Below are 26,618 nucleotides of genomic sequence, written 5' to 3' on the forward strand. Positions count from 1 at the left end.
AAGCGGTTTTTCCTTCGTGGCTGCATGTTTGAGCTTTCCTCCTGTTCGTGCTGCTCAGAGAGGCAGCCCCTCCCGCATCCGTGAAAACGCTGTTTTCCCACGTTCACGTCACAGGGAGAAGATGGCTCCCCTGAGCCCCCCTCCCGCAGGCCCTCGGCAATCAGCGTTGCCGCTTTTTTCGAACTCTCGGAGATAAACTTTAACCATCGTCTGAAAGCAACAGTCAAGCAAGAGCAAGAGTCTGAAGGGTCTGCGCTTGGTGAGTTTCTAACAGGAAAAGATGTTTTCGCGTGTATTTCCGTGTAGAGAAGCTAGAGCTAAAGAGCTAAAGCTAACCCTTAGAGGCGCTAACGAAGCGCTGATTGGTTGAAGTACGCTGTCAGTCAAAGTCCACAGGGGGAGAGGTGGGATTTTCAGTGAAACAGAACGTTTTCTCTTCCGGGTTTCAGAATTAGCCCCAGAAAATCTTCTGTTTCACAAAAAATGACTTTTGTTTAGCGCCAAAAATAAACTATTACCATGTTAATGCCATTTCTAGGGTTTGGACTAGCTAAAAAAGCATGATACAGCCCCTTTAAAAACAACAGAAGGATAAACACATTTTGAGATATTTAATGAGCACATAGAGAGAAAATGTGAGTTTAGAAGAAGCTTTAATTTAAGGCCTCATTCACACGACGTTTCAAGTTGAATTTGTGTTGGGGGTTTTCATTTTGGAAAAGTTTTGTTTTTACACAACAACATTTTGAAAATTATGTCTGTTTTCACGGAAACAGGAAATGCTGAAAACGGTGTAGTTGGTGCTGTTATAAACTAAGAGAACACAGACACTCGTATGGAACATTGTTCTTCCAGGCGACTCAACCCTAAAACAAAGAAGTTGCGTTTTCCCCCGTTTCCATGGAGACGCTGCCTGAGCATTTAAAAAAAAAGTCACGTTTTCAGTGGATCAGGGCACCGCTGTCACGGAAAGCTTCACTTGAAAACAGGGCCCAAGTGTGACATCCCTCCACAAAACATGTGAAAATAAATGTACGAAAACATAAAAAAATCTCCTGATTTTTTTATTTTCATCAACTCAAAACAAATTTTCAAAAAAAAAAAACACTGGTTTTTTATTGTTGCTATTTTTTCCATCATTTTTGAATTTTTTAATATAAATATAAATCTTTTTGTGTTACATTTGTGTTACATTTCTTTCTGTGCAAAAGTGATGAGAGAAACTGAGTGAATGCATAGTGGTGCTGTTCCGTTAAGGCTTGGCGGAGCTGATTCAGCGTTCTTTTGGCATTTCCCCGTTGACCACCGAGCCGAGCCGAGTTCTGGCTCACTCTGAACATGAAGTCGTTCTGAACGAGGCTGAAAGGTACAACGTGTGGACGTGAATTACTTCTAACGTCCTTGTGGTTCAAAATGGTACTGCAAGGCTGGGGTAGAAAAACGACTGGTTCCCCGCGGTCCCCTCCACCCACTGAGGTCTAATCAGACAGGAAACATCACTGTAACGCTAATGCTAACAGTTAGCATCAGCTGTTCGACGCTCAGTGATACTAAATATCCGTTAGCTGTAGCATGAAGCTAAAGCAGCTAATGCTCATATTCATGTTTATCTGAATCACGTTGGTGCAAGAAGAAGAAGAACTAAACGGTTGGATCAAATGGTCCGTTTTTGCGAAAATAAATTAAAGGTGTTCAGCTGAGGGTGGGTTCCATGCCGTACCTTTACAGAAGTACCGGGTGAGTTCAGTTTATGGTCCAATCAGTAGTATCACAAACGTACATCCTTCATTCTGACGTCAGAGCCTTCCATACTTTTAGTAGTTTAACAAAAATCGCCAGTCCGTCTGTCCGTCAGACGTCTGCTTCTTCTCCGAACCTCCTCGCAGTGTTCTCAGCACGTTTACCACAGAAGAAGAAGAAGAACAGCAGCCTCCCCGGTCCGATCCTCCGCCCGGCCCTGCTGGTCTAGATGGGGCTGAGGGTCTGGCGCTGGTACTGCGTCAGCTCCGGGTGCCACACGTCCACGATGAAGATGAGGCGGTAGCTGTCGGCGTCCTGCCAGACCTCGTGCTCGAAGGAGTCGTCGAAGATGAGGACCTTGCCTTCCTCCCACGTCCTGCCAGGGGGCGACAGAGAACAGAGCAGGGACCGCTCAAGATGAAGACTGAAGACCACGTCCGGGGACGGGGGATGAGGACCGGGTCCGGGGACGGTACCTGGTCTGGTTGGTGCAGCGGATCCTGCAGCCGTGCTTGGGGATGACGAGGCCGAGGTGCATCCTCAGCCTGCAGTTGGTGGGTCCGGTGTGAGGCCAGACGTGAGTCCCAGGCTGCATGACCGAGAACTTAATCTGTGGACACACACGTCTCCATGGTTACGGACGGAAGGCCTCAGAAAACAGAGACATCCTGGAGAGATAGAAGCCCTGCGCGACGCTGCGCTCTCTCAGTACCTGTCCTCTCTTGCAGCCGGTAGCTTCAGGAAACCTCTCCAGCAGCGAACACGTCTTCGGAGCTCCCTGACATGAATTCCCAACTTTTCTCCCTGAAAACGTCCAAAAAATGAAATATGTCAACTCAAATAACCAAATCCCGGTTGAGGGACAGACGGATGGTCTTCAGGGTTGGTCCTCGTCAGCTCCTACCTTGCTGCCACAGAGTGTACTGGCCCCACTCTCCTTTCTCTCTCAGGTTCTCCTCCTCGGGGACGAACAGTCCCGTTTTCTGGTCGATCACAGCCAGAGCCTCGTCCCGGATCGTCTTCCAGTTCCTCTCCAGCATCTGAAGGCACACGACTCAGAGGTCAAACCCACCTAGCACACACACCTCTACGTCCCCCGGTGTGGTCGCACCTTGACCAGGTCGGTGTATCCCGTCTCTTTGGGCGTCCACCAGGGCTGGGCCTTCAGCCCGTCCACGTTGTAGAGCGACCGCTGCCACACCGACGCAAAGTGGCCGCGCTTGTGACCCAACTCGTACCAGTAATACGCCTGCATACAGGGGAGGAGGAGGGGAACGACGAGGCAGAGGGAAAAGAAGAGGATGAGGAAGAGTTTCATGGTTTGATGAGTTTTCAGTCAGATGAACTTTGGACTGATTTCAAACACCAAGAGGAAAATTAACTGACCAAAAACTGAAGCTTTGACTTGAGAATCTAGGGATTTTTTCATGCAAATTTACTAAAAATAGCAACACCTAACATAACGGAATCTTTTTCCTTATCTGTTCGTCTGTTGAATGAGGCTGACGTCAAATTACAGACACTTTAAACAACACGTGGGTTTGAGGTCCGAGGTAGAGTCTCACTCACGCTGTCGTCTCCGACCCGCTGCAGAGCGTCTCCCAGGTGGAAGTAGAACCTCCCGTCGTCGGTTCCCGGTTCTCCGGACTCCAGACCCTCCTGCGGACAGATGGTGTCAGCGGACAGACGGCGTCAGAAGACAGACGGCGTCAGCGGACGACTCGTCCACATGACGTCCACGCTCACCTTCAGGTACGGTATGCTCTCTGCGATCTGGTTGTCCGACTTCAGGATGAAGCCGTAGTGCACTTTGGCGAACCCGTTGCTAGGGGCGACCTCCAGAACCTGATGGGGGCGGGGCATAGAGGAACCAATCAGCTCAGGTCTCCGACATGGGATTGTCAAACCTCAGACTGAGAGGAGAGTATTGATGGGAGGACGCACGCACCTCCTCATAGACCTTCTTGGCGCCCTTGTTGTCTCCTAGCAACAGGTGGGCGACGCCCAGGTCGTTCTTCAGACCGATGTCTTCTGGGAAGATCTGGACCAGCTTCTCCAGAGTCATCAGGGACCCTCGCATCCGGCCTGAGACACATGGCGTTACTGATTCACTGAGCTGCTGAGGACCGAAGCAACTCAGTCTGATGGAAACGTGTCCCACTGGAGGCAGCGTTAGCATTAGCATGTATTCAGAGGGCCTATGATTAGCATTAGCATAGCATTAGCATGTATCAACTGGAGCTGTGATTACCATAGCTTCAAACAAACATTGTTTAAAAACAAAAAATCATCTCAAGACGGACATCGTGTTTTAGTCTGACTATTGGATTGCTGTGTGTGTGTGTGTGTGTGTGTGTGTGTGTGTGTGTGTGTGTGTGTGTTACCCAGGAACTGCTGCCTCTCGGCTCGTCTCTTCAGAGCCGCTCTCAGGAGGTCTGACGTTGCTTCTGGGAGTTCTGCAGCTTCTCTGTAGCTGTTGATGGCTTTTTGAAGGAGATCATTACTGCGCAGCTTCTCAGCCAGGTCGTCCTCCGACTGCACACACACACACACACACACACACACACACACACACACTGAACGATGAAGTACTCCAACACAGTACTCTCAGTACTTTCAGTATTAGAGCTGAGTACCTGAGCCTTGCCGTAGCGTGCGCGGGGGCTCAGTGGATGCTGCTGCACCAGAGCCTCGAACCCCCTCAAAGCCTCCTCCACCTTCCCCTGAGAGCAGGAACCGGAGTTCTAGTTACAGTTACTCACACAGGAAGCACAGCAGTCGCCCTGCTCACCTTCTTGCGGAGCTTCTCGGCCGCGTCGATTTCTGCTTTGATGGTTTTGTCCAGTTTGTTCAGAAGCTTCGGTTTCTTCTTCTTGGCTGGAAGACAAACGGAAACATTCAGTCAAAGAGCTCAGGAGAAGTAAAATGTCAGTTTTAGAAAAAACTTGTTATGAGATTCGACCTTTTTCTAGTTGTTTCTCCTCAGATTGCTTCTCCTCACTTTGTTTCTCCTCAGACAGTTTTTCTACTGCTGTGAACCAAAAACACAATTGTTAAAGACAGACAGAAACAAGAGGGATGACACAGTTACAGTGTGTATGTGTATGTGTGTGTGTGTGTGTGTGTGTGTGTGTGTGTGTGTGTGTGTGTGTGTGTGTGTGTGTGTGTGTGTGTGTGTGTGTGTGAGAGAGAGAAGATGGACAGATTATATACAGGCTGTCCACTAGAGGGCACCGTTACACTATTATTAACCAGGAGATTGACAGTGTATGTGTGTTTCTATTTATCTGTGTGTGTGTGTGTGTGTGTGTGTGTGTGTGTGTGTGTGTGTGTGTGTGTGCATCCACCTTCATTCTCAGCCTCTGTCTCTGATTTTGCCTCTTCTTGAGCTTCAGGTTGAGTTTCTTCTTCTACAAACAGCAGAGAACATTCAAACATATCAGAAAGCTTCAGGAGAAACTTTTCCTGGTGAAATAATTTACGTTTGACCTGGAGGTGGCGCCATTTCACCACAGTGAGAGAAGTTACACTGCAGAAAAGGTGGAAAAATTTAAAGGCTTTGCAGGTCTGAAGAGCATGATTAAAGACTTCCATTACTTTCCCAGGAGGGAAATGTTCTCAGTTCTTTTCATTGGTTGTTGGGAAAAACCTGAGGGTCAGATGTGTGAGAGAACAATCCTGAATCATCTCTTGATGAGGAGGCGCAAGTATTTCTCTCAGCTGTGGTTTTGTTTTTTCAGTGGAAAAGAAGTTGAGCAACTTCACTATCAACAAAATGAAACAGCTGCTCCTAAAGGAACACACACAGCGGAGGACCCGGTGTGGAGGAGAGCCAGCAAGTCCTCAAGACTTGTTTTGCATTTTGGTATCAGAAAGGTTTTGGGTTCCCACATTTAGAAAATGATGGAAGGCTGAAACAGACACAGTTAGCATGCCAGGCATGGAGTTGGTGACTTTAGTTGTTCATATAATGAAACCATGCATACCTGAGAATAATGTGCTATGAACATTGATAATGGTGAGAACACAAAAAAATTGATGAACAAAAGACAAATTTAGACGGTTATTCCAGCTAATTTTTCTTCTTTGACTAGCAAACATTGTGGAAACGGGGCCTTCACTTGCAGATATTTGGAAATAAAAGCCTCAAAACCTTAAGTTGACTCTATAGTCGGGCAACGCCTAGCTTCAGAGCTAGCTTCATGATGTGCGGTTATGGCGCCACCTGCAGTTCAGACATGTTCCTTCATGTTCTACCTGCTTCCTGGGTGAGTCTGGAGCTGGTGAGGACTTGATCTGACGCCACTACAGAGAAGAACAACACTCCAAGTTACTGAAATAAGGAAACTGAGAGGTAGGGTAGACGATGGAGCTACAGGTTGGTATTTCTGAGGCGACTCACCTTCAGTCTCGCTGGACGAGGGTTCCTCCACCAGAGCTACAGCACAGACACAAACCCACATCTTGTCCTTAAAGGAACATGAAGGCACCCAAAGCGCTCGGACTACAGCTTCAACCAAACCGTGAAGTCTCACCTCCTGTGGTGTCGATGGAGTCTGGCTCTTCTTCTGAAAGGGGAAAAGCAAGGAAATGGATCACTGTCAAAGATCAGGGAGCAGCGAGGGAACACAAAGAGAACAGTGAGTGAAGGCCTGAGGAGCAGAACGAGGGGGGTGGCTCACCGTAAGGGTTGGCGCTGTCTCGAGGATCATCTACAACAGAAACAAGTTCATGTTATTTATTCATCTTACGGACAGAAATAAAGAAAAAACTGAATCTGATGAATGAACTTGAACAGTCTATAGCATGGTTCTTCTCTTGCTTTATTTATTCATTTCTATGACTTTCGAATATTTTCATTCGACCTCCCACAATCTACAATACTTTACAAAAGTTCACTTACGTTTCTCTTCTGGTTCCATGATTCATGAAAGCCTCTCTTATTTTCCTGACATGTTACTTTGTCTTCTTCTTTCTGCCTGATTTATTCATGTTTCAGGTGTTGTTCTATATCAACTCATTAATCATTCAATAACTTTTTTCTTTTTTATCTGAATCTGAAATACTTCCTCTTACCTGCTTCCCCAGCTTTCATTTTGCTGCAGCTTTTGCACTGTTTCTGAACATTTATGCACTGATCTATTTAAACAGCTTTTATATGGTTAGTTCTATAATGTGTCATCTGACACAGCCGTGGACGACAGCACAGTTTGAGGTAAGAAAAAAAAAAAACCCAAACAATAAATGAAAAAGACTGACCTGGAACAAAGCTGTCTTCCACAAACGGAGGCAGAGGGACGGCAGCTGGAGACACAACACACTTTAGCAGATTAACACACACACACAGAAGACAGGAACACATATGCACGTACACACAGCACCGACCTTGGATTTCAGTCTCCACGTCCTGAGATCCAGAGACTGGATCAGACACAGAGAGCAGGTTACAGTCAGAACATGCAGCCGGTTCTCAAAGAACATCCATCATGCAGAACAGGCAGACTGTTGCACGTGACGGGAGCAGGATGGGAGGAGGATGGAAACATGACGGGAGAAGGATGGGAACCAGACAACAACGGGACGGGAGCAAGCTGGGAGCAGGACAAGAGCATGATGGGAACATGGCAGGAACACAATGGGAACTGGATAGGAATGCAGCAGGAAAAGTACAGGAACACAATGAGAACATGACAAAAACATGAGGAAAAAGCTCAAAAGGAGCTAACAACGTTTCACCGAGTTGGTTTGAACTCTTGGTTACAGTCTGAAGAGTTCGCAGCTGTTCAGGAGATGTGATGAGGAGAACATCAGGAGCTGTAGTTGATGAGTACTGGACACTCGCCTGGTTTGGAGCCTTCAGTCTGGGTCTCTGGTGCTGGTGTGGACTCGGTGGCTGAAGACTCGGCAGGCTCTGGACTTGTTCTTTTAGACTCGTCACGTTCTTCAGTTAGAAACAGAAGAAACAGTTTCTTTCTGGGGTCAATGTTGCTGGGAGATTTTGATTTATAATGAACTGAAGACTTGAGAAAAGCTTCTTCAGCTGGACTTTCAATCTACATAAGGTTCATACATTTATAAAACCATTTAATTCAGTAGTCCTCCAAGTGTTCCACCTTTGTGTTGCAGTCCTGTAGTGTGTGTATGTGTGTGTGTGTGTGTGTGTGTGTGTGTGTGTGTGTGTGTGTGTGTGTGTGTGTGTGTGTGTTCATGGTGCTGGTTGAGGTTGCCATTCTGTGGATTATTCTCATTGTTCAGTGTGAAGCTCTTTGTGTTGCTGTCATGTATTAATAAAGTTTTTTGTCAGTGTGTTTCCTCATGGGGAATCAAACCGGCTGGTGTCGTGCTCCACAAACCGGAGAAACTCAATCTGTGAAAGAGGAGCTGGGAGGATCTGCTGTTACTGCGTTCCTTTTGTTACTGTGTGTCGGTGTGAATGTAGAAGAGGAGGAAGGTAACAGCTCATGTTTCAGCCCAGAGTCTACTGACAGAGAACCTCCTCACTTGTTACTCTCTCGTCTGGTTCCTCCTCCCATGATTCCTCACCTGTTCCCCCCTCTCCCGGTTCCTCTCCTGGTTCCTTCTGACCTGGAGCTCCCACGTCTGGAGTCTGTGTTGCTTTCAGGCCTGTTTGGGATTCAGAAGGTTTCGCACATCAGATCTTCGTTCAGATAAATGCTGACACCTTAATTTTGATGAGGGTAATACCTCCCAAATGAGTTGGGATAGGAATGTCTTTAATTTTATTAAATTCCTTAAAGGTGCATTAAGGAGTTTTTCAACTTTAAAAATACTTATTTTCCACCATAAATATGTTATTTATGGTTTTTAATGATGTGTACAATGTGCCCTGACATATTCATTACAAGTACCTCTAACAGCGCTACATTGTCACTTGAAAGTTGCAGTGCCGGTCCGGCACCAGAACTTTTTGGGGAGAATTTGAAAGGAATGACGTAATGCACGCTGCGGCTGGCCTGATTTAGTTAGGTTTCGTTTTGTCTGCCATTACTCCGCCAGAGGCTTCGTGAGCAACAACTGAGCAGGATCTTCCAGAAAGTAAGAACAGACTGGCTTCTAGCACTGCCACAGCTCCAGCACAGACTCCACCAGGTAAAAGAAACTTAAATCTTACTCAAGCGCTTCTAAACGAGCGAGGAAGGAGTTCCCCTCTTCAAGCCTCAGGCACGAGTTTTTCACTAAGCTGCATTACGCCCAAGGGCCTGCTGTTTCACATAAAACGTGCAAACTCCTTAATGCACCTTTAAAGGGGCTGTATCATGCAAAATTCACTTTTTGTATGTTTTAACCTTGTTATATAGTTATGTACTCAACAAAAACACCCCCAAAGCGTTTTTTTTCCTTCGCTCCTGTGTGTTTGAGCTTTCCTCGTTTTTCTGCTGAGAGAGGCAGCCCCTCCCGCACCCGTGAAAATGGTCTGTTTTCCCATGTTGACGTCACACGGTGAAGATGGCTCCCCCTCTACCCCCCCCCCCCCCCCCCCCCCCCCCCCCCCCCGCAGGCCCTCGGCAATCAGTGTTGCCGCTTTTTGTAACTCCGATGACGGAGATAAACTTTGACCGTCGTCTGAAAGCAACAATCAAGCAAGAGCAAGAGTCTGAAGGGTCTGCGCTTGGTGAGTTTCTAACAGGAAAAGACGTTTTCGCGTGTCTTTGTGTGTAGAGAAGCTAGAGCTAAAGAGCTAAAGCTAGCCAGCGTATTTGTTTTGAAGCGCTGATTGGCTGAAGTACGCTGTCAGTCAAAGTCCACAGGGGGAGAGGCAGGATTTCAGTGAAACAGAGCGTTTTCTCTTCTGGGTTTCAGAATTAGCCTCAGAAAAACTTTTATTTCACACTAAATGGCTTTAATTTAGCACCAAACATAAACTATTACCATGCTAATGCCATTTCTAGGGTTTAGACTAGCTAAAAAAGCAGGATACAGGCCCTTCAAGGTTTAACTCGAAAGAGGACAATCATCTAAAGACTAAAAACGTTGAGTAAGAAGTACATAAAACATGGAACTGAACAAAATCAGTTTTACCACAAAATATCTCCAAATTGGATAATTTTCTAGAACTTTGCTTGAGATCATTTACACACAATTAAAAACCAGTGTCCTGCAAGAATTCAGATGGAAATTTATCTTTCAAAGCTTCAAGTTGTAAAAATATGGAAATTTACACCGATGTTAGTAAGTGTAGAACTACCAAGAGCAGAGACAATTCAATAGATTCCCATGTAAGGTTAAGTGGGTTATTTTCCAACCTCCTGTCCAAATTAAATATCACTTCCTGACTGACTCTTCACACCTCTCAATAAACAGTCCGTTAAAAAAAACTCTATAGCATTGAATTGTGCAAAACATAAATACTTTTAACTGGCTCGATTGTTCACATTAGGTAAGACTTTCCACTCAGACAGAGACACTATATCAGATGGGGTTCACAGCAAAAAGAAAAAAAACTGGTCGGAGCTGAGGAGCCAGAGAAGTCTGATAATGAGAAGAAGGAAGGAAATAAGAGAGGCAGAGGAGAGGAAGTCCTGCTGGAGGCAGATATGAAGTGAGGAGGATGTAATCTTTGTTACTCAGCCACAGTGGAGACTGTTCCTTCTTTTATGTGCACAGACGACCAACATGACATTTAAATCAAAGTAAAAAAAAAACAAAAGAAAAACCTGCTGCTGCAACAAGAAACACAAACCCACCTGAATTTGGAAAGCAGCATTTATTTACCAAAGATTCTCCAACGGAAAAGCTCAACTTAACCAGGAGAAAGACACTCGAATGCAACACAAAGAGCCACACAATGAGGCCGATTTTTAGCTCGGACCATCAGGTGAAGAAGAAACTGCACCATCAAGAAGATGATATCCAGGACTGAACTTCCTGTCTGTTTTTAAAGCACTTCCTCTAGAAAAATCAACCAAACAAATCACACAAGCAACCTAAAGTACATCAAGGATGAAACACTTCACATTTGGAGGCAGATTTTCATATATACACGTTTTATTCACTAAGTTCAAAAGCAAAAAGTTACATGCAAACTAATGTGAAACACAAAGTTTCGTTACATTCTCGATTTCGTCGAAGGTCAAGCAAGAGGCGCTATCTGGTGGTCGTAGGAAATATCACAGAGGCATGTAGTGAAAAAGAAAAAAATAAGTTTGGCTTCTCAGTGAAGGCAACATTTAGGAGTTCTGTTAACAAATAATACAGAGTGAAGTCGAACTGGAAGGTGAAGAAAGTGACGCCATCTGGAAGTCGAAGAAAATATGGCAACAGCAATGTCGGGATGCAGGAAGGATCAAAGTCTGGGTTGCAAAAAATGTTCTTTCGGATATTAAGCATACTCAGTGGCTGATACATGAAGAATAAACTTTATTGAGCACCAGGTAAATTTTACTGTCACACCTTTAGCACATGCAACTTCAAAAACCGTTTTTGTGTGTAAAAAGCTAAGGGGGTGATCATATTCAAGTTTCAAAGGGAACCTTTCTCACCAGCGCCACCTGGTGTGTTGACTGATTAGCTCCATGTGAAACAAGTCAGAACTACAAACCACAGCTATAACAACGATTAACAAAGGAGGAAGACGGCGTTCAAATATTAATCCCAGTCATAATCTGATCATTTTCTGGATATTCTGTTTGCCCTACCTTCTAGAGATGTTGAGCTAGTACGAAAAGTATAGATTTTTCCTGAAATCACTGAAAAAAATTAATTGAAGAAATAACTTTCATTATTATTTCATGAGGCACCTGTGGTCCAAATTGAAACGGACTCTAACGTTATGCTGCAGAAGAGTGGTTTAGATGTTGTGCGTCGGATATTTCCGTCAGTACAGTATTAATTTGAATCAAATCACTTGTCTCTGATGCTATGACAGTGTGGCGGCGCCGTTGTCACCGTGAGGCAGTTCTTTCAAGAACATGAGATCGCAGTGCGTTGTCAGCTTGTTAAGATAGAAATCAGAGATCGGTCCAGAAAGCAGTCAGAGTCCTGAGCACCATTGGTGAGGTCTGGAGTTCACAGCATTGGGTTCATTTCTTCTTCCCCTCGACGTCGCTCTTGTCTCTCCTGGCGGCCGAAGCGCTCGCCCTCTCGGCCCTCTCTCCTGCCGCCGGAGGCCTCGTCTGGGAGACGTTGGGCTTCCTTGCATCGTCCCTCAGGGCGCTGCGTTGCTTCGCCAGCAGCCTCTCCGCCTCCATCTTTTCCCGCACAGCTTTCTCTCTGGCGAGCCGTTGCCTCTCCAGCAGCTCTCTCTGGGCCTTCTCCCTCTCCAGCCGCTCCTTCTCCTTCCTGGCAGCCATCTCTTTCTCGAATCTCGCCTTCTCCTGAGCCACTCTCGCTCTTTCCCTGGCAAGGCGCTCTCTCTCCATCCGTTCCCGCTCTTCCTTCTCCTTTGCCGCTCTCTCCATCCTCTCCTTGGCGATTCGTTCCCTCTCTCTGGCTAACTTCTCTCTCTCAAGTCTTTCTCTTTCTTTGGCAATGCGTTCTCTCTCAAGTCTCTCTTTCTCCGCCTTTTCTTTGGCTATTCTCTCTCTCTCCAAGCGTTCCCTTTCTTTAGCCATACGCTCCCTCTCCATCCTTTCTTTTTCGGCCTTCGCTTTCGCTAGCCTCTCATTTTCGAGTCTCTCTCTTTCCTTGGCAAGGCGTTCTCTTTCTTGTCTTTCCCTCAGAAGTCTCTCCCTTTCTTTAGCAATTCGTTCCTTTTCCAGCCTCTCTTTCTCTTGTCTTTCCTTCTCTGCTCTCTCCCGTGCGAGTCTTTCCCTTTCTTTGGCGATTCGTTCTCTCTCCAGTCTCTCTTTCTCTGCCCTCTCTTTGGCTATCCTCTCTTTTTCAAGTCTCTCCCTTTCTTTAGCGATTCGTTCCCTCTCCAGCCTCTCCTTCTCGGCCCTCTCCCGTGCAAGTCTCTCCCTTTCTTTGGCAATTCTTTCCCTTTCCAGTCTCTCTCTCTCCACTCTCTCTTTCTCCATCCGTTCTTTCTCCTGCCTCTCCTTTTCCTTGGCGACTCGTTCCCTCTCCAGTCTTTCCTTCTCCGCTCTTTCTTTAGCTATCCTTTCTCTCTCGAGGCGTTCTTTCTCCAGCCTTTCTTTTTCTGCTTTCTCTTTGGCAATCCTTTCATTCTCAAGTCTTTCCTTTTCCTTGGCGAGCCGTTCCCTCTCCACCCGTTCCTTCTCAAGTCTCTCTCTTTCCAATCTTTCCTTCTCTTCTTTCTCTTGCTCCAGCCTCTTCCTTTCCTTCTCCTGCTGTTCCCTCTCTATCCTTTCCTTCTCTGCCTTCTCTCGTTCCAGCCGTTCCCTCTCTTCTCTGTCGGCCTTTTCTTTTGCCAGTCTTTCAAGCGCTTGTCTCTCTTTCTCTGCCTTCTCTCGGGCTATCCTTTCTTTCTCAGCTTTCTCCTGGGCTTCCTTCTCCACCCTCTCTTTTTCCATCCTCTCTCTCTCTGCCTTTTCTCTTTCCATCTTCTCCGTCTCCACCTTCAGTCTCTCCTCCGCCTCCTCCAGGGTCTTTGTCTTCAGCGCCCAGGCCGCCTCCCTCTGCTCCTCCTCCTCAGCGAGGAAGGCCCTGATTTCGGCCACTGCGATGCGAGCGATCCTCTTGGCCTCCATCTTCTCGTGGATCATCCTCAGCTCGTCTCGCAGGGCCGAGCGCAGCTTGGCGCCTGTGACGGGCTGCTCTGAGATTTGAGGTCGACAGTTTCAGGACGGCGTGGTGGGACCGAGCTTGTTAACAAGCCGAAACACCGCAAACAAGGGACTGTTAGAAATGCAGGGAAGGGGAGATGCTCGTGCAAAATCACACCAACGGAACCAGAAACGTGTCTCTGTGGTTCGAACTGTCTAGATGCTGACAGAGTATCTGAAAGATTCAAAAAGCAGGCTGTCACGCTTTGAGTTTAGAAAACTTGTTTGGACATGAGGTGAAAGGGTCAGGCTGGAGCGGTAACTACCTGGTAGAATGCCACCGTAAGTACTTCACCGATCAATTTCACACTGATGTACTGTTTCGTAGATGGCTGCCACTGCAGTGCGTGACGGAGTATGCTTGTATGAGAAGCGGTACCTCCATTCACAAAGGACTACATACTGTAGTCTGGTGGGTGACATTACAAAATCAATACGGCACGGTCCGAAGCTTTCCGAGACGGTCCCAAACGGTTTCTGAAAATCATTCAGTCCACCAAACTGTGGCGGACTGGATGGTGTGGGGTCGTATGTGAACAGTCCCAGATCAATCCACAACAAGCAGGATTGCATTTGGTGTTTTTCCTTTTCCTACAACTGTGTAGTATCTGGTATGATTAGCTATGCATTAACACTCATGCGTGTTAGCAGTGATAAATGTTCTTTTACCTATAAGGAGCCAATTAGTGAATCTTATCATTGTGTGTTGTAGAAACAGTGATTACGTCCTAGTGTTTGATGGAATCTGTGTTTTAAAATGTTAAGGCAGACAGCCACTGACGCTCCAGTTCCACGACCAGCAGAAGACCTTGTTGTGATGTTCAGATTTGTAGATCTTCAGCTTCTCAATGGTCTTCCATTATTCTTTATAACTTCAACTACTTTGTGGTGAGTGGTTCTGATTTAACTATTTTATGATATTTTTGCATTTAAGTTTTTTTCCCCCCGTTAGATTAGGTTTTGAGTTAGACATTATTACCAAACCAGAAAAGTCATGTGATTAGAGTAAATAAGCTATTCTCGTGGGCTGAATGGTCAATGTTGGCAACATGAGTTCACATCATAGCTTTTAAACATCAAATCAATGTTAATGGAAATATTTGATTCGTGCGGTCATGAAACTCTTCAGTAGAGTTTCTGTGTAAATGAACACAGTCCAGTCAGAGTTGCTTTAAAACATGCAACTTTCAGCTTATAATACCTTGAGTTGTATTCTTTCTATCAGGAGCTTTTCCTGCAGTTTCTACTGACGCACAGAGGGAAAATCAGCTCAGTAAAGAAGCTCGACATTAACAACAGCGATCACAGACTGGTTTGGGACGATACCTTCGGGGAGTTTACCGGGTCGATCGGCCTCCACTAACGTCTCTTTTTCTGGAATAAAACATGAAGGCATTTGAAAAGGCAAACAAACCTAGCAGGCAGAGCAGACCGCAACACAAGCAAAGCTCGAGCAGATATAAAAACCAGGCGGCGGACAAAAGACACATTTATGCTCAATTCTTAGACGGCTACAGACGGGGCTTCTGCTCAACTTTTGTCTTCATTACTCAGCAATGTGTTTCGCTTTTAGGAAGCTTACTGTGCATTAAACAGCAACGCCCATGATGACCTGATGGGGCAGCGTTGAGCTGTTTTGACCGTGTGCGATCAGAGAAAGGAACGAAGAAAAGAACGGAAACAGACTTCTTTACTGACTTACATGAGTAAAGGAAGCAGAACTGAACATTAAGTATCAGGAAAAAACTGTGATTGAAGCTCAGCTTCTGTAGAGCTGAGGTTTCCTACTCCACCATCATAGGTAGTTTTATTTCTTCTATTCAGGCAAGCAGGCTTTTTCAACATAACTTTGACAAGTTTCAACGGTTTAGGGATTCATCAGACTAGTAACTCTACAGTAATCCCACAAATACATTCGCTTTAGTGTGATTTTGAAGTCAGGTTTTCATTTCCATACGATGCAGATGTTTTCATTGATTCTGAAGGACACTCTCATGCAGGGTACCTTTAACTTTACCCCTCCTCTTCACCTCTTTCTTCTCTTCTACAAACACACACACACACACACGGACACACACACCTGTCAAGTGAGGCACGCACACACACAGTGAAACAGGCGAACACACAGGTTATACAGTACCTCTCCTCCTCAGAGCATGGCCTTTTAACTTCTTCTCATCTGAACCCACAAACAGGAAACAGAGTCACAGAAAGTTTTCTGACCACGGTTCATCACCGTTTCACTGAACACTTTATTATTCATGACTGGCACGTTGGAAAGCTGAGAATTCTTCCATCAAACAACAGACAGCACCATGTTAGAAAAGGGTTAAGAGATAAAAGGAGTTCTCAGTGGTTATAATGTTATGGCTGATTGGCATAGCACTGCAGCACTATCAACTCTGTGACTGAAACGTTAATTTCATGGAAAAAGTTGTGAAGAACATTAAAGTTTAAGCTTGTTTTCACATAAAAGAAAAAAACAAATGCCTCTGTTTTCTTGGGGTCAGTGATCCACCGCTGAAGAACCGACGGCACTGAAAGCTGGAGCACAACCTCCCACCCAGCGTATGACTTCAACTCTTCTACATCAAATCTGAGGGATTTCAGAAATCTGCAGCAGATGAGCTACAAAAGGAAACCTTGAAATGGTGGAACGTGGAAACAGAGAAACCAGAACGTTCGCAAGCCTGATGTGAAAAAGAGAAGCGAGCCCCTGATGTGGTTCTCAGAAAATCAAAAAGGAAGTATGAAGTATTTCACTGCAGCACAGAGCAGAGAATAATTACAGCCTGATGCGGTTTGAACCTCCAAAAGTCAACGTCACATCGCTCTGCAGCCACCATCTCTCTGTGACGTTAGTCATGATCAGTCCTGAACCTGGAATACTGAACCATGGTCCATAAATCCTGAACCAAGGACCCTGAATACTGAACCAAGAGCACAGAACTATGAACCACGAACAATCAACCCCGAACCCTGACAAGAGAGCCTTGAACCATGAATCATCAACAATGAACCCAGAATACTGAACCACAACTATAAATCCTGAACCTAGAGCCCTGAAAACTGAACCATGAGCCCAGAACCACAAGCCAAGAACCATCAACTCTGACATGTGAATCCTGAAAAGACAACCCAGAACCCTGAACCACTAATCCTGAACTCAGATCTATGAGCCGAGGAGCATGCACCCAGAACCCAGAACCCTGACAAGAGAACCTCGAATCAGGAATCCTGAACCATGAACCCATAACCTTGAACAGAGGACTGTGAACCCCGAAACCTCTCCTTTTCTGATCTCAGAAAAGAGAACCTTGACACCTGAACCCTAAACCAGCAAGCCTGATCGTAGAAAAGCTAACTCTGAACCCAGGACCATGAACTCATACGGATCAACCCTGAAGCCTGAACCCAGGCCCATCGATCCTGAACCCTGAACTGTGTAAAACAGTTAGAAGATCGACTGACAGAAGTTGTTATCCAGCAGATGTGGTAAGTAATAGAGTGCTTTAATATTTCAATGTCTGATTGTGCCAATTTCAACAATGAAACAGTAAAAATACACCAAATCCGATAAAAACCTTGAGCTCTTTTGGATATGTGAGAAGTACTACGGTAGGGTTACCTCATATATTTCATAGCTGTATGAACAACCTCTTTCTACCCAGGTCAGGTCTGAGCAATAAACGTTATGGAACTGAGGAAGTATTCAGGATGAGCGAGGGATCCAGTTCTGGGTTTTTTAAGGTTTCTGATGTTAAATAAAATGGAGTCATGATGAAGAGTCATGTGTAAAAATTAAAATTTGAAATTTTAGCTTGTCTGCTTGAGTAAATTGCACAACCTCTACTTTGGAATTTTGAAGTCCTTTAAATAGCATATTTTTGAGAACTTGTACCAACATAGAGAATTTGAATCTGACCTTTCACCAGAGTGTCAGAGACAAACTTCTGTTTTTACTGAAGAACAGACACAGTTTAAAAAAAAAAAAAAAAGTATTGGTTCTTCTACTTGAGTAAAGCGTGTGAGTGAAGTGTGAGTGTGGATTTATACCATGATGAAGTTCCAACAGTGAAAAAAAGATGTTAGCGTGTTGTTTTGTGATAAAATTACACTAAGGCATGGCAAGCATTTACAGCTGAACAAATTTACATCATTTCATGTTTTAACGTGAAACAATGTGACAATATAAAGTGAAGATAAATCTGAACACTTGATTTTAATGTGAGATAAACTCATTATAGCGTAGCATATTTTATTTCCCCACTACACAACACAGCACTTTTCAAAGGAAAAGTTTGTGTTTCGGCTTCTTCATTGCTGTTGTCATGCCTACTACGACCACTAGAGGTCACCCTAAACCTTCAGGCTGTACAGTAATGTCCTTCAGCTATGGGACTGATAAAAACCTTCCAGAAACTTCCAGGTTGACATCATACGTTCAGTTAAGGTAAACCCAATGGATTCTGTGGAAACCAGTCCTCCTCCTGCTCCTGTGGACCAGGAGCTCCAGTTGGTCCGGTCTGGTCCTCATTGGTCAGTCCCAGGACCGGGTGGGTCCTGCTTACTGCTGGAGCTGCTACTGGTTCTGGAGGTCTAGTATGACTCCTTTGATCTCCTTGTCAGATGAGGAGGCTGTCCCGTCCTCCTCCTCCTCCTCCTCTTCGTCCCTCTCCACCTCCTCCTCATCCTCCACCTTCTCGCCTCGCTCTACAGGCGAAGACACTACGTCATGGAGGAAGGTGAAGAAGCCATAGATCCAATCAGAGCCCTCCTCTGCTAAAATATTAAGAACCTCCTCAAGCGACTCTGCGTTGGCGCTACCGTCGCCATCTTTGGTCAGGCCTGACGGAAAGAGAGAGAGAGAGACAAAAAAAAAACAAAACAAAACAAAAAAAACAAAAAACAAAGGAGCATATGGAGGAGATGGAGGAGAGGAGGACGGGGTGGAGGAGGGCCACGAAGGAGTAAATTATAAAGGGAATGTAAAGGAAACGAAGGTCCACCAGGACAAAACGTCAGACCCAAAATAAAAGGTGATGAGATGAGAGAAGAGAGAAATCGTGAGTTCAAGATGAAGCACAGACTGAATAATTCCCTCACTTCCTGTCTCGGTTTCACAGCTTTGCTGCGAGCTACACAGCCAGAGGTCTGAGAAAGCAGGCGGACACTGAAGAGGACTGAAGACTTCCTCACGTCTTTCAACTCTTAGTCCAGCTGGACGGCTGCTGGCAGGTTATATCAGTCCCATACGAATGAAGTCATGCGAGCAAACTGCCCCACCTGAAGCTCAAAGATCCGGTCTGGACTGACCTCTGACCTCTAGTGGTCAAAATTACTCGGCTGTAAACCACTTCAAGAGAGCGCACAGGAAAGATCAAACTGGACTTGCCGAGCAGAACTTTGGCGTCCTCCACATCGAAGTCGCCGTCTCCGTCTGCGTCGTACGCCGCCAGTTTACCTGAGGAAGGAGGAGGAGCGGGATTATCTTCACATTGGACACTGCTGGGGGGGTCTGCTGAGTGAAACCTCTGGAGAACTGCCGTGGGATCATTAAAACAAACATTCTGGTAACTGTTACACAATTTTAGCCTGAACCCAACTCATAACTTCTCCAAAATGAGCATGAAGTTAATCTACAACAAAGCCCCAAACTTCTAGAGACTCAAACCTTCAAACAAATCAGAACCAAAACAAACTGAGATCCAAACCGGCAGCCTGTGGTCTGTCCCAAACTAGCTCATGCTACTGTGAACTAATTTAAGGATAAAACTAGCTTGAATCATGAAAACAACTAAGTCAGTGCTAGCATGGAATTAATTTCAAGCCGAGCCTGAAACCAATCCAAAGCTAACCCAAATTCTAAAATCAAGCCAAAACCTGGAACAAATAAGAAAAACCATCAAACAAGGAACCTAAAGTCTAAAACCCAACCCAATAAAGGGTAGAGATCAAACTATTAGGCATGTAAGCTGAAAATTTAAAAAAACTCAAGTGAAAACTGCATTGAATCAGTCTAAAAATGATCTGAAACATGCTGAGGTTAGCATAAAACTACATTAAAAGTCAGAAAGAAAACCAGTCAGAAACAGGTCCAACACTATTCTAGAATCAGGACGAGACCAGCCTGGAGCTGGCATAGAAGTCAGAACCGTTCCTCAGAGAGGGCTAACAAAGCAGCGCTTCTGTATTAAATTACTGATAATGAACTCTGAAGAAGTGAAAACTGACACTGAAAAGGAGGTCAGTGCTCACATGCATCTAATAACCATATCAACATTCAGCAGAAAAGACATGAAGAAACTGAATGTTGTTCAGTTTATGTGCCTTGTTTCTCATTTCAGAGCCGTTTCCACTGCAGATGAAGACATGGGAAGGTGAAGAAAGTGTTGTGAATGATATGAAGCAGCACTGCAGCATGCAGGACGCCGCACGGAACCTATAAGAATAGTAACGGAGTGAGAGGAGGAAGGATGTGGTGGCAGAAGCTGCCGCTAATTTTACTGTCTATCGAGAGTCTGAGAGCTGCTGATGAAAGAAAACGAACACTTCGCACTTGACACTGCAGAACCGCGGCATCACGCACATTTCCCTTCAGGGGCCACAAGCAGCCCCACTTCATCTTGAGAGACCGTTAAATAGTGACATATTAACCTTTAAACTTAAGCCTGAAAGATTTTCTTTAGACAGATGATGAAAATGTTTATATTTTCACAAAATCAAACAATTAATATAACAATGATCTGAATTTCAACATAAAGCTAATTTTAATGAAACATTCTGGTGCAAAGTCCATTCTGTATGCTTTTAAAAACAAATTTTCTTTGAAATTTTCATAATTTGCTTGGTGGCTTAGCTGATTTGGTTTGGAGCATATTGTGGGCCTGTTTTTGCCCACAGGCCTTATGTCTGACACCCCTGGAGAAGATTTACTGCTAAAGCTAGCATCGGCGTCACAGCTTTGGAAGAACTTGAGAAGCTTCGACCTCCACACATGCTTTTAGCTTCGAGGCTAGCTCCTTCAGCACGATGACTCAGCAGTCAGGAAGTGAGAATGCTGAGTGTTTGTTTGATGTCTCGAACATGTTGTATCAAGATGTACTGTGGAGTACAAGTCACAGCACACAGCCGAGGTTGTGGGTTTGATTCCAATCAGAAGGTTTGATAACAGTTAACCTCAAGGATCTAGTGGAATGAACCCAGAAGTAAAAACCGCTGAGTTATTTCACTTCAGATGAACTGCTGCGGTTCGGTTCATGTCAACTCGTCTTCCTGACTCTGAACTGGTTTCTCTGATGGAACTAGGATGGAAAAGGATGGATGGAGTCATGGGAGAACGTGTCTGAATCTGGAGATCGTACCTTGAAGAACCTCTGAAAAGTTCATACGAAACTCCTTCGCTCTGGCTGCATGCAAAGATGACGAGGAAGAGGAAGAAGAAGAGGAGGAAGAAGAGGAGGAGGAGGAGGAGGAGGAGGAGGAGGAAGAGGTTAACGGTGTGCAGATCACATCAACTCATCTTAAATCACACCAAACATTTGCTATAACAGTGGTGAAGGCCTCAGAGCTCTGCAGTTTGTTCTGAGAGGGTTCTCCGGTGTTCCTGCTCTCAGCAGGTTCTCCCTCTCTTAAGGCTCCTCGAGCTTCAGCAGGAGTCCAGTCCTCCTGCTACTCACCCAGCACGCTGTCGTAGTCCACCACGTCGAAGTAGAGCACGGCCACCGAGCTCCAGACGCCCAGCAGAGCCAGCACCACGAACCAGGTGAACATGGAGTACTTGGCTGCTCCTCCTCCTCCTGCTGCTGCTGCTGCTGCGTCTCCTCCTGCTCCTCCTCCCTCGGTCCTCCTCCCGTTCTTGCTCTCAGACTGTGTGGCCTTCCCATCTGCAGGATGGAAACAGACCGAGGTTCAGATGAAATGTGAACTCAAACGGTGGATGCTACAGCTACCCTGTCCGTCCTGCTCACGCACGCTCATCCACCCCTCTGGGGCGTTAAGGTCCATTTACACCAGGTTTCAGGAGAAAACGCATTGTTTCTTTCAGAAAAGCTTCACCTTCACATGGTGATGTTTTCAAAATGTTCAAATGGCGAGACGATGAATTGGATGCTATTATGGTAACTCTCAACTCTAAAACTATCAAGTCCAGGACCAGGACCAGGACAATCTGGACTGGAAGTCATGACAATCTGGAGGAAAACAGTTATTGTACGTATAATGAACTCTTTACTATGACTACTGTGTGTATGCGCAGGAGCAGCATTTCCTCAAAGTTGTGTTTTCAGAGGCTCTGAGCCTCGCTGCTGTGCAGGAGGAAACCCAAAATACTACAAAAGTTTTGCGTTTTCACTTTAAAATTTCACTGGGTAAACTGGGTCATCGGGTTCTTTTTTTAAAATCCACTCATAGGGAGAACATGCAAACTCCACACAGAGCCCTGGATTCAAACTACAGACCACCTCTCTGCCTAGCGCCTCTTTAAAATACCAGCAACAGAAACGTAATCTTACATAACGTAAATGTTATGTAACCTTTTAACCCTTTCTCTTCAACACTGACCCTTCAACCCTGCAAGCTTCAAACCGTTTAGCATGCTGTTAGCAAACATACAAACCAAGCGTAGCTAGCGTTAGCTGAAGCTCACCTTACTGCTGTTTTCCACACTGTGAATGGAGTCACTGCAAGACAGCGTGCTGTTAGCCAACATGCTAACACCCATTAGTGTACTGCTGGACAGAACTCTCTCCCTGCACATCCACAGACTGCCCATCCAAACAGAGGACAGCCTTCACTCAGCATGTTACATAGAGCCGTTTCAGACATGTCACTTACAGAGGACTAATTTTAACAAGCTGTAACCGGAGACAAGACGCAAATAAAGAAGAAGGACAAAGAAAACAGACACAATAAGATAATGTGGCTGCAGCTCAACAGGGCAAAACGACAGAGAGAGGGAGAGAGAGAGAGAGAGAGAGAGAGAGAGAGAGAGAGCAGCTGTTTGAGGATTGAAAGGTCTGCAGATAACAGCAGCTGCTGTGTGTGTTTGTGTCGTCTTCAACCAGAAATATCCTGCATCGGACTGTCAGGTCTGTAAACGTCCTCAAGTGTCTCTCAGATAGAAAAACTTCAGCAGGATGACTGAAGACAGAGCAGAGAAACAACTCCTGGAATTTGTGATGACTACCCCACCAGGACATTAGGACCAGAAAGGCCTGTCCCGCACATCCCAGGAATCCTCCACCGGAAAGAAAGATGGACACCTGGAAGATTCTGAGGTTTTAAATGATCTCTCAAAACACCAAACGTCCAACACGGGTGCTGAACTATTCTGAAACATGCTAGAAATGAGTCTGGAACATCTTAGAAGCTAGTTCAAAACCAGTCTTCAAAATATAAAGAAAGTCGGCTCAGCTCATGCTTTTATTGTGAAAACCTGGCTTTTTGAGTACATGCGACTGCCCAGCCAGACAAGGTCCCGACCTTTCTGCCAAACCGTGCCAATCCATGCCACGCCAAACTCATGAGCTCCTCCTACCCGTCTCCGTGACGACCGTCTGTCCCGCTTCCTGTTCGGGGACGCCCCCTAAAGGAGGCGGAGCAGGAGGGTGAGAGGTCGACCCGAACAGAACCGGATGGAGCTTCACCGGGCCCGAGCCTACCTGACTCCTCCTCCTGCACCTCCTCTATCAGCGGCTCCTCCTCTTCAGTGTACACCAACTCCTCTTCCTCCACCACCACCTCCTCCTCCTCTTCCTCCACCACCTCCTCCTCCACCTCCTTGGCCTGGACCTCCTCTACGGGAGGTGCCGGGACTCGAGGGGGGGAGGAGTAGGAGGCGCCGTAGTGGCGGTATCGCTGCATGAGGAGATCTTAGAGACCTCGATCAGGACGGCGTCCACTGCAGCCGCATCAATCACACACATTAAAGACACAGTTTTAGAGTTGAAGGATCGGATCTACGAATAAGTACGTCACAAATACATGCTTCTGATACAAAGTGAGTGATCTCACACAGCTGCAACCCTTCTAAAAGTTACATTCCTTGAACAGGGTTTATTTTTGGCTTAAATATTCAGAAATGAGCTTAAAAGTCAGGTGACATGTTTCTACTGCTAATACTCTTCAGAAAGACCAAACAGTCCACAGGCAGGTTTCTGATGTTAAAACCACACCGTGGGACATGTTCGAGAAGCAGAATTAAAAAATGAAAAGTTCCGATGATAAAGAAAAAGACCTAAAACGACGTAAGAACACTAATGAGAAACGTTGAGCCTGTAATACCAGGGTGGACCACCTGGGGGTGCTGTGAGCGGCTGTAGTGTCCAGTCTGTCCTCAGGTCAGAAAGAGAAGGAGATGAATGGGAGAACTAGCGCTAACCAGCAGGACGAACTGGACACGACAGTGACTCTAAGAGAACAGAGGAGGAGCTGAAATCTGACGGTACCTTCAACAAACGAGTCTGGAAAGAGGCGAGAAGCCGTAGAAAATAATCCCAAAGACGACGATCCAGAGAGACAAAAAGAAAACTACAAGAGGAGAAGGAGTGTGTGGTCGGGCAGCAGAGAGACGGAGCTCCTCCTCCTCCTTCCTCCTCTTCGATTGTGGACGTCCAGAACCTGATCCACACTATTCTTAGAGCTGACAAAACCCTGCGAGCGCCGTGTGGCGGTGTCAGATGCCACAGAGGACAGAATAGCCCTCCACATAACCTTGACACATTTTTTTGTTTTTTTTTTTTGCTCGGGCATATCTGTGGGCCACCTCAGCTGTGGGACAGGTCACCTGCATTAAAGGGGCAGAGTGGGACAGACACGGACAGCCGCCATACTCCAGACAATCCCCACACATCTGTGAGCAGAGTGTTAGCTTAGCAGGAGATGGAAGGAAAACTGGAGTTTAAAAGGACATGGTCGGGACTTTTTCCCAGCATGCACTACAGACCGGTGTTCTCGAGAAATGTTGAGAACTTCCCAACAAAGATAAAGTGTGACTGATGTGTCCAAAACCAAACAGTAAATGGACCCGACTTATACAACGCTTTAGCACCAGAGCCCAAAGAGCTTAATCTCTCTCTCTCTCTCACACACACACACACACACACACCACACACACACACACACACACACACACACACACACACACACACACACACACACACACACACACACACACACACCGGTGGAGGTGTCCGCCATGCATGGAGCTCAGTCCATCAACTGGGAGCAGTTTGGTGTTCAGTGTCTTGCTCAAAGACACTTCCAACATGTGGACAGGAGGGACATGGAGAATCGAACCAACAACCTGACTGCGAGAAAACCACTCTACCAACTGAAACACAGTGTCCAACGAAGTCTCAAATATGTCCAAAACCAGTCAACAACTTGACATTGTTGCAAAAGTTATGGTGAAATATGGCTGGAATTTTGAAAATTAATCAAGATGAAGACAATGTCCAAGACTGGTTAACAAATACACCAGAGAGCAGTCTAATGTGTGTAAATCCAGTCTGAAATTAAAGTAGCTACTCTGAAATGTAAAATGAGTCAGAAACAGCTCTCTCCCAAACACACACAAACTCATAATGAAAGCAGGCCAGATGTGAGCTGTATTTCTTTCTCTTTTCCTCTGACAACATTAAAACCACATATTGATTACTGGATGGAATCATTGACTGATTTAGTTTTAATTAATAGGACAAAAATTGATAGAATGTATTTCCTTGTGGAATGTTTCCAATCTCAATTCCTTTAAAAATCTTTAAAATGCAAATTTTGCCAAAGTATCTTTACATACTGTTGGAACATGACATATATCTCTGTAATTAATAAGCCAACTTTTAACATGTTTTGATTAAGTTGATCAATCACTGACTACTATGGGTGTCTGAGATAAACAGGGAGGATAACATCAGGCCTTGTAACAGTTAAATGACCAGAAGAAAAATGCTGAATTATAACAAATAAATGTAAATCAAACACGAAATGATAAACCTGTAGCAAAGTTACCAGCTAGTTAGCTCCTGTTAGCTTTAGCTTAGCATCATTCTCAGGGCCACTGCCAGCTAACAGCTGGATGACAAACTTAGAAATCAGACAGAGATGTAAATTCATCGGTTTAACTCTAATCGACCAGCTTAAGTCGGTTACTATAAAGACATTTCGACAAATAGCTCAAAAAATGCAAATGTTCCGTAGTTTTCTTGCGTCGCGAGATCGCCAACCAAACTCCATGAACTATTCTGCTATTTTAGTGTGATAACCGTCAATCGTCACATTAACATCATTTAAAGCAATAGTTGCCACATTGAAGTGAAGACGTAGTTAAAGATTCATAGATCGGCGAGAGTAAAAAGCTTGAAAAATACACGTGTTAAGATTTTCGGGTTGAATGTTGGGCAACATCGCTTCTTGGTGCTCAGAGAGAGTCTCTGGAAGACCGTGGGAACGTCGAGCTAGCCAACCGGAAAGCTTTATTGTGTAAAGTGTTATCAAGAAGACCTGACATCCGTATAGCACAATAAGGTTCACACATCCAGAACACGCACTCTGTGCGATTGATATCATCGGATCATTAACCCACTTGTAAGACTACTTAAAACTCTGAAAATGGAACGGGATTCTGAATGGTGCTCGGAGAGAGGCGCGTCCCGAGCTCAGAGAATCCAGAACAGAAAGGGGCACTGACCTTTTTTGGAATGGGTTTTAGTGTTTCTCCTTTGCGTCATTGTGTTGTAAGCTCCTCGGTGTTATTTTTCCAGGTAGAAGCTTCAGGTAACGAGATAATTCACTCGTAATTTCCCACAATAACAGTGAGAAGCTGGGAGATGAAAAAAAAATCACGTCTTCTCCTGGATACCAGCAAAGCCGAAGTCCATGGTAACCGTGATGGGTGACACGTTCCTCCAATCAGAGTAGCTCAATCAGGATATGGGCGGGGTTAGAGGCGGGCTCTAGTGGGTTTACACCAATAGGATTCCAGGACAGCTTCCCGGTGTGGTCCCTGTCTTTGGAGGAGCGCAAACACGTGGCAGAAGAAAAGAGGAGGTTTAAACTTTTGGGCGGAGAAAAGACAAAAAACAACAATTCAAATATTTACATTGAATTTACCTGGATGTGTTTACAAGTTAACCCAAAGAACAGTGGTTTAAAGGTCAGCGTTCACCTTTATGTCACTTAATTCTCATCTCTTTT

General features: G+C 45.4%; 2 protein-coding genes across 2 annotated transcripts; both read right to left on the reverse strand.

Annotated features, from left to right (window-relative positions):
- Window positions 1–1,121: 1,121 nt before the first annotated feature.
- Window positions 1,122–23,134, reverse strand: LOC115393920 (aspartyl/asparaginyl beta-hydroxylase-like). Its single transcript, XM_030099028.1, has 26 exons — window positions 23,087–23,134; window positions 22,963–23,010; window positions 21,104–21,310; window positions 20,789–20,833; window positions 18,820–18,888; window positions 8,284–8,364; window positions 7,583–7,681; window positions 7,126–7,161; window positions 7,000–7,044; window positions 6,423–6,452; window positions 6,276–6,308; window positions 6,143–6,178; window positions 5,998–6,045; window positions 5,088–5,150; window positions 4,703–4,771; window positions 4,532–4,617; window positions 4,377–4,463; window positions 4,125–4,275; window positions 3,689–3,825; window positions 3,487–3,585; window positions 3,310–3,399; window positions 2,852–2,989; window positions 2,645–2,780; window positions 2,453–2,544; window positions 2,217–2,350; window positions 1,122–2,116 (listed from the first exon to the last, which is right to left on the reverse strand). Exons 3-26 carry the CDS (start codon window positions 21,195–21,197, stop codon window positions 1,966–1,968), a joined length of 2,049 nt encoding a protein of 682 aa, XP_029954888.1. The 5' UTR covers window positions 21,198–21,310; window positions 22,963–23,010; window positions 23,087–23,134; the 3' UTR covers window positions 1,122–1,965.
- On the reverse strand, window positions 10,704–14,984 carry LOC115393928 (calponin homology domain-containing protein DDB_G0272472-like). The gene is made up of 3 exons (XM_030099037.1): window positions 14,751–14,984; window positions 14,626–14,667; window positions 10,704–13,417 (listed from the first exon to the last, which is right to left on the reverse strand). Exons 1-3 carry the CDS (start codon window positions 14,818–14,820, stop codon window positions 11,781–11,783), a joined length of 1,749 nt encoding a protein of 582 aa, XP_029954897.1. The 5' UTR covers window positions 14,821–14,984; the 3' UTR covers window positions 10,704–11,780.
- Window positions 23,135–26,618: the final 3,484 nt, after the last annotated feature.

Source organism: Salarias fasciatus, chromosome 9, assembly GCF_902148845.1.
Source record: "Salarias fasciatus chromosome 9, fSalaFa1.1, whole genome shotgun sequence".
Lineage (NCBI taxonomy): Eukaryota > Metazoa > Chordata > Actinopteri > Blenniiformes > Blenniidae > Salarias > Salarias fasciatus.

Excerpts from the sequence above, each read along its gene's own strand:
- LOC115393928 (XM_030099037.1), bottom strand. The coding sequence starts at position 14,820 with ATGCCTTCATGTTTTATTCCAGAAAAAGAGACGTTAGTGGAGGCCGAT. Across the intron at positions 14,668-14,750 it reads ACCCGGTAAACTCCCCGAAG|AAACTGCAGGAAAAGCTCCT; the intron begins GTATCGTCCCAA and ends GTGCGTCAGTAG. Across the intron at positions 13,418-14,625 it reads TAGAAAGAATACAACTCAAG|AGCAGCCCGTCACAGGCGCC; the intron begins GTATTATAAGCT and ends CTCAAATCTCAG.
- LOC115393920 (XM_030099028.1), bottom strand. The coding sequence starts at position 21,197 with ATGTTCACCTGGTTCGTGGTGCTGGCTCTGCTGGGCGTCTGGAGCTCG. Across the intron at positions 4,464-4,531 it reads CCGAGAAGCTCCGCAAGAAG|GGGAAGGTGGAGGAGGCTTT; the intron begins GTGAGCAGGGCG and ends TCCTGCTCTCAG. Across the intron at positions 3,826-4,124 it reads CGAGAGGCAGCAGTTCCTGG|GCCGGATGCGAGGGTCCCTG; the intron begins GTAACACACACA and ends CATGTGTCTCAG.